At 51.3% G+C, this 18,152-nt stretch overlaps 1 protein-coding gene across 1 annotated transcript in view; it reads right to left on the reverse strand.

Annotated features, from left to right (window-relative positions):
- The window catches only part of PCNXL2 (pecanex-like 2 (Drosophila)), a 345,612-nt gene that overhangs the window by 1,619 nt on the left and 325,841 nt on the right, over window positions 1-18,152 (reverse strand). The window contains exons 29-33 of the mRNA XM_011997321.1: window positions 17,826-17,970; window positions 16,587-16,817; window positions 15,396-15,670; window positions 14,532-14,719; window positions 1,341-1,789 (exon numbers count right to left, since the gene is read on the reverse strand). Of these exons, the coding sequence (XP_011852711.1) occupies window positions 1,341-1,789; window positions 14,532-14,719; window positions 15,396-15,670; window positions 16,587-16,817; window positions 17,826-17,970 (1,288 nt within the window). The remainder of the gene's footprint in view (window positions 1-1,340; window positions 1,790-14,531; window positions 14,720-15,395; window positions 15,671-16,586; window positions 16,818-17,825; window positions 17,971-18,152) is intronic.

The following is an 18,152-nucleotide window of genomic DNA, read 5'->3' on the forward strand; positions in this document are numbered from 1 at the left end:
GCTCTTTCCTCTTCGCCAGGACAGCCTGGGGGTTCCAGGAGAGCCCATAAATCTCCCCCTCCGTGAAAGATGGCACCCACGGCTGCAATCCTGTGGCTCCTTGTAGGGCGGCTGGCCCAGCCTCGGCTTCCCCTGGCAGGAAGGTACTTGCCTGGAAAGCTGTTTCCCATGAAGGAGAGGGAGGGCGACACTAGGAATGTTCAGGTGCAGCCCCCTCTCTCCACCTGCAAATAACCTCACCCAGAACCAGAGGCCAAGCTGCGGTGTGGCCCCTTCTCTCCACGTGCAAATAACCTCACCCAGAACCAGAGGCCAAGCCGCGGTGTGGCCCCTTCTCTCCACCTTTAAATAACCTCATCTAGAACCAGAGGCCAAGCTGCTGCAACTCTGGTGCTTGATGGAAAGCATGAGCCATGGTCAGGAAAACCTCAACACTCAAAAGGAGTGGGGCAACTCTCCAAATCTGACCCATTTTTGCCTTGGACACCATCGATTTTTCTGTCTACCAGGTTACGAAGGAGAACTGCCGGGTATTTATTTACCTTTTTCGCACTGATGAAGCTCAAGTATTCATTTCATCTCAGCTGGCTCGGGATTCTGGACAAGTAAGAGCTTATTTGGGTGAAGTCCTTAAAACGCTCCTTGTCTAGTATTTAAATACCTAAAAGCAGTGGGCCGTCTCAGCAGCTTTAAAGTTAAATCTATTGGCTGAGAAGCAATGATACTCTAACTCCATTGGAGAAGAAGCAATAATACTCTAACTCCATTGGAGAAGAAGCAATGATGCTCTAACTCCATTGGAGAAGAAGTAATGATGCTCTAACTCCATTGGAGAAGAAGCAATGATGCTCTAACTCCATTGGAGAAGAAGCAATGATACTCTAACTCCATTGGAGAAGAAGTAATGATACTCTAACTCCATTGGAGAAGAAGCAATGATACTCTAACTCCAGCATTGACAGGTGCCCTTTCCTCTCCCTCAGGCCAGAACCATGTGAGAAGAGTCCCACTGTGTGAATGGGTGGAGGGCATTCTCCCTCATGCCCCAGTGTAGGGTAGATGGCCACAGTTCTGCAGAACCCCTGTGTCCGGTGACTCCTTTCGGTGTCTGCCTGGGCATTATCATTTACAGGACATGTGCTCTGTATCTTGTCTGCTTCCAAGAGTAGCTAAGCCACTTCGTGTCTAATCACTGTCCTTTGTCACTCTGGGAACCCCACAGAGGAGGGGAGGGGGTTCTGCAGGCAGAAAGGTGGGAATGCAAGGCAGGTACCATGCTCAGGCCAGGAGCCCATGCCACCACCCCAGCCCGTCCTGGTGAGCCCTGTCCAGCCCCTTACCCGAGTGGCCTGGCTGGCAGCCCTGGCCGAGGGGCCCATCACGATGTTGACGCTGCTGGATGACTGGGTGTCACTGGTATTGCCCCCCTCCGCAGCAGAGAGTCCGGAAATGACGAGCGCGCTGGAAAAGCTCCTCTTGCCAAAGAGGAAGCTCAGGGTGGAGCTGGTGGAAGAGCCCAGGCTGGACCTGATGAGTGCCTCGGCCCGCTCGCGGACGCTCAGGTGGCCCGTGGTGGTGACAGGCGGGGGCTGCGAGTGCAGGGACGTGGCTGAGGTGTGCAAGGAGAGCCGGCTTTCCGAGAGCCTCTGGGCCAGCTCGTGCACTGAGGTGGACGTCTGCAGGAATGTTTGGCGGCTCTCTAAGATGGGGCCAGATGAGCTCAGCATGGGCGGCCTTTGGCTTAGTGCCGAGTGTGCCTGCACGGACTGGCTCCTGCCTTTCCTCCTGCCTTTAAAAGAAAGCAGAACACAGAGTTGTAGCAGGTGGTCATGAACATCGATACCTGTGTGGGGAAGCAGGTGGCCTGCTCTGCCTGGGCCCAATGACCCCGCCTCAGTGCACCACCTGCAAGGCTGGGACAAGAGCTGGAAGCCTGACCACTGCCTCACCCACTCCCTCCCGCCAAGTCCAGGTCCTGAGAACTGAAGGGCCAACCAAAGGGCACCCAAGGGTGGGGGCTGGGGTTGGAGTTAGGGGTACAGTGTGAGAAGCTGCAGCCAGGGTGACAGATCTGCCCAGTTTGCCAGGACATTCCTGGTTCTAGCACTGAAAAGTCCCACATCCCTGGAAGCTGCTCGGTTCAGGCAAACCAGGACGACGCCAAGAGCGGAACTTGGGCTCACAAAGTAAACCCAAATGTGATCCTGGCTCAGGACCTTGGTTCCTATGCTCATCTGATCGGCAGTGATAAAGGAAAGCATGCAGGGTTCTGTCATTTTTATTTGCCATGGAAAAGAAGAAAGGGCAGGAGAGCTGAAAGCCCATGCCGTGGCCTCCTTTCCAGAACAGCTTTCCTTACAGGCCCCACACTACTGGCCAGGCCGGGCCTTGGTCCCATGCTCTTCTCACCCACCCCTTTGCCCACCGCCTCGCCCCTCAGGGGCCCTGCCACCCCAGCCTTTGCTGAGACTTGTCTAGACAAGGCCATTTTTGACAAAAGGGACTGGACTGCCCCCAAAGATGTGGTGGTGTCCAAGCTTCTGGAAGCAGGATAACATCATGGGGTCTTCTGTGCATGATGGACCTGTGTAGCCTGTGGTTCAGCTTTGCAGTCTAAGCAGTCTGAGGAAACGGGTGCTGGCTAGAACACCGGGTTGCTTAACTTGAGCATCCATGATCACCAGGGGCTAACTGCAAAATATCATTTTGATGGGAGCAGCTAGTGACATCACAGTTCTATGAACGGCCTCATGGGCATGTCTCCTGCAGCTGCTACAGTTAGGCATTAAATCAAGACAGAGGGGGCGGAGGCATGACTATCAGAAAGGACGTCCTATGCATTGCCTTGTGTTCTATCTCACCCCAAATGCCCATTATTCATTGTGCATCTGGTGATTCTGAAGCGGGTGTGGCTGCCCCTAGGAGAACCCAATAACTGACACGTCATGTGAGAGGCAATTCCTTAGGGATACACGTTACGAAGGGGATTCCAGGGATCCTTCCAGCCCCGCCCCACCCCACCGTGGTCTAGGCTGAAGGGGCCTTTCTGCCTCATGTTGACCACAGTGCCAGTTTGGATGCTATGATGGTCAAGTGCCCATTTGCAGGGGGCACTGGTGCTCCCATCTCACTTTCTCCTGCCCGTGTGGTGACGGCGTGAAGTGCTCACCCCACAGTGCTGTGGGCTTCCACGTGACGGGGTTGCCCTCCCTGGGATGAGTGTGCTCAGCCCCTAGCATGGGGCCCACCCGCCTCTGCCGCAGGAGGGATGCATCCAGGCCAGCCTGAAAGGTCCCGGCTGAGTAGTTGAATATGTTCCTCTTACAGAGAAAAAGGAAAGGAGGAAAGGGACCCTGACGAATCAGAATGAAAAACAAGGGGGGTGATTTGTTAGTTTATTCAGCGTCTGGCAGGACCGGACGTCTGTTTGCGATTTCTACTGTAAAGCTGATCACTGTCCAAAAATACTCCACATTCATCCACAAGTCAATGATCGTGATGCTCAAAAGAAGACCACCCACACTTGGTGGGGAACTTCCCAGAGAATTCCAGGAACAAGGGGACAAATAACCCACTGTGTGTCAAAGGGCAGTGGCCTGCTGTAGTCTGGGCAAGACAAGGACTCCCCCACCACCTGATTTCATTGCTGCAGATTTTCTCATTGCTCTTTTTTTTTTCAAAATTAATTTTGCAAATGGAGCAGCACTAAGGAAGCAAACTATGCTAAATGCATTTGTGCTACTCAGGATCATTATTTTACAATTTAACTTATTTTGCAAATTACTGTATTACCAAGTTATGAATGTTTCTAGGGGAAACCTTTTTAGAACCTGAATGGAAATACCTCATATGTAAATCACCCTCCTTGGTTTATTATCGTGGCGCTTAATTCCTTTGTCTTTGATGTTATCTGAAAAGTGGTGGTGTTGCTCCTTAGTGATATGAGAACACAGCCTCCCTCTCCAATCTGGGATTCGGATTAGTTACGAATTCCTAACTGCTCACCAGTAAGTAGGTCACCAGCCTCCACTGCTAGGCCAACTCCCCTTCCAGCTGTGACATATACTTTTTACCCCAGCAAGCCGATTGCAGGTTGTCGGGCCCTAGATGAGGCTGGCATAGTGAGCGCCTGGCGGCTGGGTGCAAAGTGCTGTGTGCACCAGCAGCAGCCGATGCACAGCGTGGCCGACCTGGGGAGAGGAGTTCTGCTCGTGGGGTCTCAGGCAGGAGGGACCCCAGTCCGCTCAGCCTCTAGCAAGGGCTCGGGATTGGGATACCTGGCCAGAACTGAGGCAGGGACCAACGAAGGCTGGGGGCAGCTGGGTCCCCAGTTATGCGAGTTGAGTCTTGGTGACTTGGTGAGTAAAATAAGACCCTTGTTAGAATTTGGTTCAAATTCGCCCTTCAAAACTGCTCACTCGTTGCTACTTGGCTAAGTGTCTCTGTCATGCCCTTCCCAGAGAGGCAGGTCCTCCCGTCTGAGAGGCCCCCAACCACCTCTCGAATGGCACTCAGCACACTGTGTTGTCACTGTCTGATGCACGGTCCTCTCCACTATATGCTCTTTCTGCAGCGAAGGAGCCCTGTATCACCGCTACGAGCTCAGCACCCAGCACACTAACGTGTAAGTAAAGGATACACGGGACAAACCCGCAAAACAGACCAGATGCCAAAACCCTGATTAGAAAGCCAGTGGGTCTCAGAAAGTTCGGGGTGGGTACAGTGTTTCTTAAACTTGGCCATTAGAAGCATTTCAAAAAATTAATCAGTATCTTGACTAGAGGCTGAGACCGAAGGGGCTGCCACTGCAGACTGGAGGGCAAGCTAAAGGTTAGGAAAATAGGAATGTGATTCCTCCATTGTTCCAGGGTCAAGTACAAAGATCCGGGATCAGGAATGTCCTTCCCATAGCTGGAGACTGGCCTCTAAGGGTCAAGTACAAAGATCCGGGATCAGGAATGTCCTTCCCATAGCTGGAGACTGGCCTCTAAGCCCCCTGCACTGGCCAAGCAGGTCTCCTGGAGACTGGCCTCTAAGCCCCCTGCACTGGCCAAGCAGGTCTCCGGCTGGAGACTGGCCTCTAAGCCTGTCTCTTATACACATCTAGATGTGTATAAGAGACAGAGACTGGCCTCTAACCCCCCTGCACTGGCCAAGCAGGTCTCCGGCCTCCTTTCTGGGAGCTGTGTGTCTCAACTCGGACGGGCATGGTTGTTTTACTTAACTGGGAGGAGGGTGAGAAGGAGGCCAGAGACTGAAATCAAATCCAGTTATGTTCACATGCCTGAAGGGAATGATGGCCTGCTGGGAATGGCAGGCAGGTGGTTTCTGCGAAGTGTCCCGGGCAGGGCCAGGCAGAGCCACCCCTCCCACTGTGGTAGCCTCCTTCTTGGGCTTGCTCTCCTTGGAACCCCAGGGGCTACCTGCACATTGGGTCTCAAGTGCGGTGTCTTGAGATGAATGAAAGCTTTGCGCTCCCGGTCCCAGTCAGGGCTACAGACCCACATGCGCACACCATCTGCATCCATGAAGGAGGAGGTCAGAATCAGGGGCATGGCCAGGTGCAGGAGGTAAGAGCCTGTGGGTGCAACTTCTCTCTTACTGACACCACGGGCATCTTCTAGCATCTGCTGTGTATCGAGTGCCGAGGGTGCCATGGTGTGGGTGTGGGAGCCCTCAGGAAGTTCACACCTACTCGTACTCTCCTTTTCCAAGGCCAAGGGCTCCAACATGAGGCCCAGGAGTGTATGTGTTGGGGGAGCTGCTAACTGCTGAGACAAGACAATGGCTCTTGACCTTCTACCGCCCATGGGGAGGGAGCAAGTGTAGTGAACCACAGTGAAAGGTGGCCCGTGCCCCACTGTGGCTGTAACCACAGTGGGAGTAGAAAGAAGGTGACGTTTAATTTTTCCAGGGGACAAGAAAGAGAGATGTCCATGTCTTGAGTGTGGGGTCGTCAAGTTATCCCTTTCCTGTGCCTATTTTGGGTGGCTCTGGATTTCTTCCAGGAGACCAGCTGTGCCCATGGTGTCTCCAGAATTCCCTGCTGCCTGGAGGCTTCCTGGGGGGCCCCGGATGCTGGTTTGAAACAAACATGCACATACCTTCCAGCCTCCTGAATTCGAGTTTGGCCTCCAGCCCTGTTCCCACTGGCATCCCCAGAGTGGGCATTTTGCTTACATCGCCGGCTGGCCTCGGGGCCCCGTCATGAGCTTTAAAGGAGTTGCCCCAGGAGGCCTCACTGAAGGCAGCTGCCATAGCAGAGGCTGAGTGCAGAGATGCCCGGGCAGCTGAGGCAGGGCTGCAGCGTGGCAGGGCGGATGGCAGGGCTGTCCCCTGATATCCTCCCCACTGGGCCTCATGCCCCGCACCTTCCTGTAGCTCACTGGGCCCCCTCGGGGACTCCAGTCCGAATGGTCTGGACAGGCGGCTGCCCTCAGTGCTTGAGTTCCTCATAGGGACCGCTTGAGGATCTCAGCTGCATCTGAAGGCAGCCTGGCTGCTCTCGGGCTGGGGAAGTACCTGAAGGGGACCATGGGTGCAGTCCTCCCCTCAGCCTATCAGCTGTCCTTAGGGCCCCCTCTTTTCAGAGCCCTATCACCAAGTATCACCAGGAGCCTTCAGTCCTGGGTCTCCTGGAGAGCCTTCTGGACAGCTGAGTCACATCCTGGAGAGATTCTGGCAGGGGGATTGGGGCACCAAGGACATGACGGTACATTTCAGGAGAGCCAACAAGATCGGCAGCTCTTGGCTCCCCTGCTCTTGGCTGTGATAGAACCTGGCTACAGCTGCAAGTCTGAGACCCGAGGGCCTTACACCCTCGCCCTCTAGGGAAGCTGTAGTGTAAGTGGCTGAGGCCAGGAGGGGTAACCATCCACTCATTCATTCAACCTTTGTCTGCTGAGCCCAGACCATGCTTACTACCCAGCTCAGCACCTCAGAGGTTTCCCCTGGTGGCCCCTGCAGCCATCTGTGTCCCCACAGGGCCAGGAAGCTGTGGAGCGGGAGCATGTCAACCAGCTCCCACCCACTCCTGCTTGGCCATGTGCTGGGTTCCCAGGACTCCAGAATTCGCTGCCCCAAACTGGGGCCTGCACAGGCCTCTTCCCCAGGGTCCCCTCCCAGGGCGGACCTTGGGTCCACTTGCAGGCGTGTGCACCCCCAGACGGGCATGCGAATGGGTGGCTCCAGTGTATGCAGGCAGCCCCTCACCTGGCAGGATGTGGGGAGAGCAGGGAGGAGGGTGGCGTGGTCTTCACGTGTGCTCCTGTCACAGGCTCTGCAGAAGTTACGGCTGCCCAACTGAGCATCCAGTGTGGGCTGCACTGTCCTAGGTGCCGGGCAGTGAACAGCTCATGGGGAATTCCGACCACAGACGAGGGACATGCATCAGGCACGGATTGGAGGGGAAGAGAAAGTGGGGCAGGGGGACGGCAGTGCTGTATGGAAGGCTGGCCGGGGTCTCTTGGATAAGCTGGGATTTGATGGGAGGCTGCGTGAGTGAATGAAGGAGCTGCAAGCCTGGGAGAGGCACGTTCGACACAGAGGAGGCAGCAGCTGAGGGGGTCCTGAGGAGAAGAATGCTTGACACTGGTGAGGGACAGCAAGAGGCCGTGTGCTGGGGATATGGGCTTGTAGGAGAGGGCTGAGAGAAGGCATCAGAGAGGCAGCAGGTCAGATGGGGGTCTGCAGGGGAGGGGTGCGCATGGGATGTGCGTGGGTGTTCCGGGCTGAATCGTGTTCCCTCCCCAGATTCCTCTGTTGAAGCCTTAACCCCCAGGACCTCAGGGTGGGGCCTTACTTTGATACCGGGTCATTGCAAATGTAGTTCATTAAGATAAGATCATACTGGAGTAGGATGGGCCCTGAGTCCAAGATGACCAGTGTCCTTATAAAAACGGGACGTGTGGACACAGACAAGCACACAGGGAGAACACGATGTGAAGACGAAGCCAGAGCTCAGTGGTGCTTCTCCAGGCCAGGGGATGCCAAAGATGCCAAAGAACCACCACAAGCTAGGGAAGGGTCCTGGACCCCACTCCCCTCCAGCCCTCAGGGGGAACCAAGCCTGCCCCACACCTGGATATCAGACTTGCAGCCTCCAGAACTGGCAGACAGTAGGTTCATGCTGTTTAAGCCACCCGAGCCACGGTACTTTGTTATGGCAGCCTAAGCAGACTCACAAATTCTGAGCCGAAGCCATCATTCAACAGAAGAACAATGTGAACTGATTTAAGTTTAAATAAAATCACTCTGACTTGCTTTGTGGAGATTTACGATTTTGTGAGTTTCAGAGCTGCATGAAAGACCAGAGAGAAAAAGCAGGAGAGACGATAGCAGGAGAGGTTTTTCCTTCTTTTAAGTAGGAAAGGGGTGGCACGCCTTGTTCAATCTCCCCTGTCCCCTTCTAGCTCTCTGACCCTCTGCTGGGGATAAAAGCCTTGGCATAGCTTCCTAGGCTGCAGTGCCTTCTTTCCTCAGCATGTCAGCTCCTTGAGCTAGAAAGGGACTTGAGATAGTCCCTTGCTCTGCTCCTGTCCCTCCCTGACCACAGTGAGAAAGTAAAGGAGCCCCTGCTGGCTGCTTCAGAAAGAACTGGGTGTCAGCTTTGCCTGCTCGTGAGGCCAGAAGGAAGATCACTTATAAGTGGAACCCTTGCCAGCCAGGGGACAGGACAAAGTCATGCTGGGCAGGGACATGCCAGCTGCACAGATGGAAGGCAGGAAGCAAGGGCGGCACACTCAGTATTCAGTAATGCTTGCTTCCATCAGCTCATTCCCAGGGCTGGGGACAAGGACACTTGAAGCAGCATCCCTGGGGCCAGGACAATGGGATGGTGCAAGGTGGTTGGGATCACAAGTTCTGCGGCCAGCTCGCCTAGGCATGACTTTCAGACTGGCCACTGCCTGGCTAGGTGACACTGGACAGTGACCTAAGTTTTCTAGGCCTCTGGTCTCCACCGAAATTTCATCTTGAATTATAATCCCCATGTTTTGAGGGACAGACCCGCTGGGAAGTGAATGGATCATGGGGGTGGTTTCCCCAGGCCGTTCTCGTGATAGCGGGTGAGTTCTCGTGAGAGCTGATAGTTTTAAAGTGTGGCACTTCCTTGGTCTCACTCTCTTCTGCTGCCATGTAAGACACACCCTGCTTCCCCTTCACCTCCTGCCATGATTGTAAGTTTCCTGAGGCCTCCCCAGCCATGTGGACCTGTGAGTCATTTAAACCTATTTTTATAAATTACCCAGTCTCAGGCTGTATCTTTATAGCAGTGTGAAAATGGACTTTTATGGAGAATTGGTACCAGCACAGTGGGGTATTGCTATAAAGATACCTGAAAATGTGGAAGCAACTTTGGAACTGGGTGATAGCCAGAGATTGGAATAGTTTGGGGGGCTCAGAAGAAGACAGGCAGATGAGTAAAAGTTTGGAACTTCCTAGAGACTTGCTCAGTGGTTATGACCAAAATGTTGATAGTGATATGGACAATGAAGTCCAGGCTGAGGTGGTCTCAGATGGAGATGAGAAACTTTTTGGGAACTAGAACAAAGGTCACTCTTGCTGTGCTTTAGCAAAGACACTGGCGGCATTTTACCCCTGCCCTAGAGATCTGTGGAACTTTGAACTTGAGAGAGATGATTTAGGGTACCTGGTGGAAGAAATGTATAAGCAGCAAAGGATTCATGAGGTGACCTGACTTATTCTGAAAGCTTTCAGTCATATTTGTTCATGAAGAGATGGTTTGGAAGTAGAACTTATGTTTAAAAAGGAAGCAGAATATAAAGGTTTGGAAAATTTGCAGCCTGACGATGGAGGAGAAAAGAAAAGCCCATTTTCTGGGGAGGAATTCAAGCCCACTGCAGAAATTTGCATAAGTAACAAGGAGCAGAATGTTAATAGCCAAGACAATGGGGAAAATGTCTCCAGGGCATTTCAGAGATCTTCACAGAAGCCCCTCCTATCACAAGCCTGGAGGCCTAGGAGGGAAAAATGGTTTCATGGGTTGGGCCACGGACACCACCATTCTGTGCAGCCTCTGGATGTGGTGCCCTGCATCCCAACCACTCCAACTCCAACATGGCTAAAAGGGGCCAAGGTACAGCTTGGGTCATTGCTTCAGAGGGTGCAAACTCCAAGCCTTTGCTGCTTTCATGTGGTGTTGGGCCTGAGGGTGTGCAGAAGACAAGAGTGGAACTTTGGGAACCTCTGCTTAGATTTCAGAGGAGGTATAGAAATGCCTGATGTCCAGGCAAAAGTCTGCTGCAGGGGCGGAGCTCTCATGGAGAACCTCTGCTAGGGCAGTGTGGAAGGGAAATATGTGGTTGGAGCCCCCAGAGTCCCACTGGGTTACTGCCTAGTGGAGCTGTGAGAAGAGGGCCACCATCCTCCAGATCCCAGAAAGGTACATACACCAACAGCTTGCACCGTGCACCTGGAAAAGCTGCAAACATTCAACCCCAGCCCATGAAAACAGCTGCGGGGACGGTACCCATGCAGAGCTGCCCAAGGCATTGGAAGCCCACCTCTTGCGCCAGTGTGACCTGGATGTGAGACATGGCATTGAAGGAGATTTTGGAGCTTTAAGATTTAATGACTGCCCAGCTGGGTTTTGGACTTGCATGGGGCCTCTGGCCCCTTTGTTTTGGCCAATTCCTTCCATTTGGAAGGGGAACATTTACCCAATGCTTGTTCCCCCATTGTATCTTTGAAGTAACTAACTTGTTTTTTATTTTACAGGCTCATAGGTGGAAGGGACTTGCCTTGTCTCAGATGAGATTTTGGATTTGGACTTTTGAGTTAATGTTGGAATGAGTTAAGACTTTGGGGGATGGTTGGGAAGGCATGATTGGTTTTGAAATGTGAAAGGGCATGAGATTTAGGAGGGACTAGAGACAGAATAATATGGTTTAGCTCTGTATCCCCACCCCAAAAAAATCCCCATGTGTCGAGGGAGGGACCTGGTGAGAGGTGACTGAATCATGGGGGTGGTTTCCCCCAGGCTGTTTTTGTCATAGTGAGTGAGTTCTCATGAGAGCTGGTGGTTTTAAAGTGTGGCACTTCCTCACTCTTGCTCTCTCCTGCCACCATGTAAGATGTGCCTTGCTTCCCCTTCGCCTTCCACCATAATTGTAAGTTTCTTGAGGTCTCCCCAGCCATGCAGAACTGTGAGTCAATTAAACCTCCTTCTTTTGTAAATTACCCAGTCTCAGGTAGTATCTTTATAGCAGTGTGAAAACGGACTAATACACTCAGTTTCTTTATCTGCAAGATGAGGAGGGTGAAACCGCCTGCGTCTCTAAGAGCCATGGTGAGGATCCAGTGAATTTGCACATGAAAGTACTCAGGATGGTGTTGGTAGAGTAGCACCTGAGAACTGTTACTGTTACCAAATTTTATCTCCTGCAGCAAGGATGCCGTGAATAGCCGTGGGAGCAAAGAAAGAGCAGAGTGGCAGCAAGGTGGGTAAGTTCAAAGCAGCTGATGCTTGGCCCAGGGCTTCATAAATCTCCCCAACCCTCCATCCCCCTAGCAGGACAACAACGGGTCTCAGAGCCTGGGACAAAGTCAGGCTGCAGGTGTGGCCAAGGCATGTGGGGTGTGGGATATTTTGCCAGGCACGCAGCTTTACTTGTAAAATGTAGAAAGTCAGCGGTGGCCTTGGCAGGAGCAGTTTTAAGAAGCATTCATGAGAAATTTAATAGCTGGTCTGGGCTTTAGTAGGTCCTGCTCCAGAGTAAGCGTGTCATTTAAATATGTGGAGGTAGATGCCCAAAAAATACAAAGCAGCTGCAAGAGTTGGAAGCAGTAACCTCTGGGAATTAGGAATGTTCCTGGGGGGTGAAGCAGGGAAACCCATGATTTTTGTTTTAATCCAGGCAGTTCTGTTTGAGTTTTAAACTATGCTGATTGTATAGTTTGATTATTAAATTTTAAGTTAAAAATCCAATTTAAAAAAAAGATCTTGCTCTGACATCTTCCACAAATGGGAAGCTGTGATTGCTCCTGTAAATGTGAGGAATGCTCACTGCCTATGGTGTTTGGACTGCCTGGAGTGGAAGAAACACCAGCTCTTCCAGGCAAGGCCAGTTGCAGGCACTGTTTTACTAGGAAGAAAGAGAAGAAGGTGTTTCCAATTTTTTTTTTTTTTTCCCTGCCCAGGCTGGAGCACTGTGGCGTGATCTCAGCTCACTGCGACCTCCGCCTCCTGGGTTCAAGGGATTCTCCTGCGTCAGCCTCCAAAGTAGCTGGGATTACAAGCACCCACCACCACACCTGGCTAAATGTTTTTTGTATTTTTAGTAGAGATGCGGTTTCACCATGTTGGCCAGGCTGGTCTGGAACTCCTGACCTCCAGTGATCCTCCCACCTCAGCCTCCCAAAGTGCTGGGATTACAGGCTTGCACCACAGCACCCAGCCTCCAATTTCTTTTCTGCCAAGCCTCAAGAAACCAGGTCTGAAGCGCTTCTGGAGCCCCCACCTCTGACTCCTGTCTCGGACCCTGCCCACCCCGTAGCCAGACCCCCCTGACTCTAGACTTTCTCTGGTCCACACAAGTCACCTGGAAGTACTGGCAAATGACAGATGCTTAGGCATTTCACCGTTTGGAAGCTACTCTGCATTTTCCCATCTGGAAAGTCACTCCCGTGATCCTGAAACACATTTTTCATGCGATAAGAAATGTTAACTAAACAATGAGATACCGGAGGCCTGGGAGCTGCACGGGAGGCCTCCAGCAGGCATCCTGCAGGGCCTCAGAGTAAACAGCATGGGGTGGGTGGGGCAGGGGAAGATCTTTTTTCCTTTCTTTTGAGCAGCTGATACTACCTATTTTGTCTATTTACCTATCTATCTACCTACCTACCTTTCTTTCTGTCCTCTATCAATCAGTCCCTATCTACCTATCTAGCATCTGTGAAACGAAAATAAAATCTCCCCAAACTCATATGCCAAAGGAAAAAGTCAAGCCTGGGAACCGAGACATGCAAAACTGCCTCCCTTCTAATTTGCTTGCAGAGAAATTCCTTGTGGGCCCCAAGATCTTTACTCTAAAACAGTTCTGTTAAATTTCACCCTGACAATGTAAATGAACAGCTTATCTTTACAAATGTGGGACAAAGAAAGGACTAGGAGTCCTCCATCTGCTCACCTGAGACAAAGGCACTCATGACTCCTTCTTCAACTCTATGTTTACTGTATGTAAAAATGCAGATCTGCAGAGCTGGAGATGAATGTACAATTGACTATTTCTCTACCCACTCTTTTTACATGTAAAATGTGGATTCAGCGAAGGTTGATCAAAAGCCTCAAAGGCGGGTTGCAGTGGTTGCAAAATGCCCCTTTTCCCTACCTCCCGCCCCGCCTTTTTCCCCTATTGCCCATTCTTTCCCCTTTAAATAATGAAGTCCCCAAATCCTCTTTGGAAAAAGTAGCCACAGTTGGGTCTGTCGCTCATGTCCCTTTTCCCTGAGCACATCTTTAACCTTGGCAAAATAAACCTCTAAATTAATTGAAAGCTGTCTCAGATACTTTTTGGTTTACACATCCTCTCTCTCTCTCTCTCTCTGTCTCTCTCTCTTTTTCTCTCTCATGTCTTGCCCATGTTTGCGTACATCCTACTGTCTCTATTCAATCCTCTGCCTTGCTCTGGGCACTCCCAGGAGGCAGGGACTGTAACTCCTGGCTCATTTGGTGCAGAGCTGGCAGGAGAAGCATGCACAGAGGCACTTATTAAACGCTCCTGGACAGTGAGGAAGAACTGAGGCCAAAACGTAAAACCACTAACATGCTTCAGAGGGTAAAGCCAAGGGCCAGCAGGAACCAGGGCAGAGCATCCATCTCTCATGTTCCCAGGACACTCATCCTCTGCCAACCCTCAGGACCTCCTTTTCTAGTCCAGCCACCTCCTCCCCAGCACAGACCACCAGTGGAGTTTTGGAACTTCATCCATCTGGTGGAGCATAACTATTTGGGTGTTAGTTTAAACATGATTTTAAACTTTAGATTCAGCCAAGCTTGGCTGCAGCTACCTCCTAGGTTCCTATCTGTGGGCACCCTTCCTCCCTTCTTTTCTTCTGCTCTGAAATGTCAAGTCTAAGTGGAGGAAGGTGAGAATCAGTGAGAAGCAGGAGAGGGAAGGCAGGAGGCCTGTTTGTGTACCCCACAAACACTGGCAGAAGAGGAAGACACTACATGGGTCAATAGCTACAACACGGCCAGATGCAGAAGGCACACCATCACACGGTCATAGAGTGAGAGATGGAATGGAATGGAGCGACCCCTGGACAGGTGGACAGACAGATGAATGGCTGGCCAAGGTCATGGACAGATAGATAAATGGTAAAAGCTGAATCTAACAGATGGAGAGTTGTTTTTCTGAGCAGAAATTACAAGAGTTTGCAAATTTCCGGCATCTATTGTCCCAATGCAAGAAGGTGCTCTCAGAGGTCAAAACAACATCATAACTCAGGGCATTGCTCACTGGGACCAAATAGGACTTCATCAGTAGTTCGGAGGCCCCCACTGCACCCACCTGTTCTCTGTGTCCCTTCACAGGATGACACCCCGTGCTGAGCACCACCTTTTCTGGGCTGTTCTGCGCTGCTCTCCTGGCTGCCACCACTCGGGGCATTGTTGCCACCTGTCGCCGGGGCCCCTCCTCCGTCCACATCTTCAATGTTGCCGCCACTCTGCTGGCGGGCATTGCAGTCCTTCCGCATCCTGTGGGAGGGAGAAATCCTTTGAGGATTCTCACCAACACGTTTCTAAATCCCCCTAAACGCTCCACCATGGCCTTGCCTAAATCGGGATCGAAGACCATGCTCTCCAGGTGAGCAGCCACCTGGCATGCTGGTGGGAAGAGGGGCTGTTGTTCGCAAACCTCGGCATCTGGTCAAGGAACAGACTGCACCAGGATGAATGGGCTTCGGTCTCAACCTTCCATAGGAACCCTTAGTGCCGAGGCTCGATGGGGAGCTCTGCATCTTCCGGAACAACTTCTTAGAATTCATCCCAACTGATTACTATGTCCAGGTAAGAAGACTTATTGGATGAGAACTGTGTGCTGGAATGTTCTTCCAGTTCTTGCTAACAGATGTGGAACGGTTACTGCTAAAGACTCATGACCTTGGCAGCTCTGCAAGAACTCAAGCAGATTCTCAGCCTGTGCAAATGTGGGGGAAAGAGATTCTCATCTGTATGAGATTTCCCACGGATTCATAATCTGAGACTGCTTGCTGAAACAAATGATCTGTTCAATGCCACTTGGGGGTAGCAGTTTTAATCATATGAGAAAATGGTGGCTGACACTGAAATGTGAACCAGGAGTACAGAGCTCCCTGCATCCCCCATGCCTTCCCCCAACATCTGGATAGAGGCATTTGTTGTAAAAACTTACCTTACCCACTTGGTCCAGAACCAGGTCCTAATTCTGTCCAAAGTGATGGGTCCACCCCAGACGTTCTTCAGCTGCTTGTGGGTCCCTAGGTAGGATGTGGTTAGTGGGGAGACATACATGGGGTACCCCAGGGGCTGATCGCAGGAGGAGTTAATCAAGTTCCGCAGGACCTGCTTATTGTTCTGGATGCTGCCGCGCTCTGGATTGCGGTTGCGAAGAAATATGAGCTCCTGCTGCTGTCCAGCCCAAAGTCCTCGGACGCATTCTTTGTTAACCTGCCGGTCAGAGAGGGAATGGGAAGAAAGGCAGATGGCCTGTGTTTTCCAGTCTATTGGTTTCTTTTCTTTTCTTTTTTTTTTAGATGGAGTTTTGCTCTTGTTGCCCAGGCTGGAGTGCAATGGCGCAATCTTGGCTCACCGCAACCTCCGCCTCCTGGATTCAAGCAATTCTCCTGCCTCAGCCTCCCGAGTAGATGGGCTTACAGGCATGCACCAACACACCTGGCTAATTTTGTATTTTTCAGTAGAGACAGGGTTTCTCCATGTTGGTCAGGCTGGTCTCGAACTCCTGACCTCAGGTGATCCACCCGCCTTGGCCAATCTATTGGTTTTTAACTACAATGAGAGAGCAGGACTCTGGGACTGAATATCTGTGACTACAAAAGTTTGGTGTAAAGCTCTTTTCACAGTCAAGCCAGAAGAGCCGTCCTGCAAGACGGATATGATGCCATCTTCATGGGGAAACTGAGAGAGAATGCAAAGAAAGTAGTTTTTGTTTTCACTTAGTGATTTGAAGCTATATGAAAAGAAGAGCCATTGGGAATAAGGCCTTTGGATCCAGGAACAGGTTATGAGAGACAGGTGTGGGTTCTAGAGAATTAAAAAGTCTCTACAAATAAGCTATATCCTGACTCCCACCTACATGTGTGTCTACTGGGTCTTCTTGGCAAAGTCTGTGCCTGTGTGCTGGCTCTGAGGTGGAGGGTGATCCTGCCAGGGGAACGCAGCACCCAGCCCGACGCCATGCCCTGCCCCACTTGCAGGCCAGTGCTCCTTCCAGAACATTCCTCTGAACAGAGGATGCTGGCACAGGGACTCCTGTGTCAGGGGCCCCCTGCCCACCACCATTCTATTTCTTCTTAGATAGAGAGATGTGAGCCAACGGGGGACCCAGAAAGCGTGGCTGCCATACCTTGATCACCTTGAAGTTCAGGAAGCTTCTGTGGAGCATGATGACCTTGTACTCGTCGGCGCCCTCGTCCACCACGTGCCGCAGGGTGAGCAGCTCTTCCTTATTGGACAGCACTGCGCCCCGCCAGGCCGGGTCACCCTCGTGGCAGATGACCACCTTCTTCTCGAAGGACTGGATGGCCTCGTAGAGGACTGCTGGGTCTTCATACTCGTCAGGGCAAGTGAACTGGTCCTGGTGGGAAGAAGTGTGGATGTGGGTTGGGCAAGGATCAGAGGAACTCACCCCTGGGAAGCATGCAGGTGGCAACTGTCCAGTGACCTCCAAAGCTAAGCCCTTTCCTCATCTTCCTCTCTCCTGTTCTTTTTCCAAATCCTGAGCTCGGCACAGAGGACACCTCTTTATCTCATTGCACTAACCAATGGAATATGCCTAGAAAAGAGCTTCATGGCTTAGGTTCCTCTGACTTTCGCATATAGTTTTAGATATAGGTTGGGCACTTTTGCTAAGTTATTGTCTCTGCACAATACCTGTCTTTCTCCTAGTGGAGTATCACCACGTCCTAGCTGCTCTTGAGGGCAAATCACCATTGGCTAAAGTCAAGAATATCTGGACGGCTTCAATGCTTAGTTACCTAAGTAATAAACCCACTTACAGAGCTGTGGAGAGAAAGAAGACCATATTTTTCAAAGGCCATTTTTTCCCCTAAAGTTTCAGGCTGATCCTCTTTCTTTTTTTTTCCCCAAGAGACAGGGTCTTGCTCTGTCACCCAAGCTGGAGTGCAGTGGTGTAGTCATAGCTCACTGCAGCCTGAAACTCCTGGGCTCAAGCAATCCTTCCACCTTAACCTCCTGAGTAGCTGAGTGATACTTTAAAAAAAAAAAAAAAAAAAGGTTTGGCCAGGCACGGTGGCTCACGCCTATAATCCCAGCACTTTTGGGAGGCCAAGGTGGGCAGATCACCTAAGGTCGGGAGTTCGAGATCAGCCTGACCAACATGGAGAAACCCTCTCTCTATTAAAAACACAAAATTAGCTGGGCATGGTGGCGCATGCCTGTAATCCCAGCTACTTGGGAGGCTGAGGCAGGAGAATCGCTTGAACCTGGGAGGTGGAGGTTGTGGTGAGCCAAGATCATGCCGTTGCACCCCAGCCTAGGCAACAAGAGCGAAACTCCATCTCAAAAATAAAATAAAATAAATAAATAAATAAATAAATAAATAAATAAATAAATAGGTTTTTACCTGGTGAAGTTTCAGGGACATCCTGATAGCTGGAGCTACAACTTTATGCAGTAGGTCCATGTCAGCAAATACCCACTCGTCACGTGCTGTTATTCTGAAGTCACCTTTGAAGAGGGCATGGAGGCCATATAGGAAAGAATCCAGGCTGCAAAACAAAGTCCTAACTACTATTAATTCACATGGAACGAATGTTCAGAATCCTGTCATTGTGAGCAAGGTTTGAGTCTCCCATTTGTCCAAGAATTATCTTAACATTTAGGCTGATATAGAAAGAAAAGGAAGGTAACAGGACTCACCCCAATGCACCAAGTGCCTACCCCTATAGCC

This window comes from Mandrillus leucophaeus, unplaced genomic scaffold (genome assembly GCF_000951045.1).
Source record: "Mandrillus leucophaeus isolate KB7577 unplaced genomic scaffold, Mleu.le_1.0 Scaffold537, whole genome shotgun sequence".
Classification (NCBI taxonomy): domain Eukaryota; kingdom Metazoa; phylum Chordata; class Mammalia; order Primates; family Cercopithecidae; genus Mandrillus; species Mandrillus leucophaeus.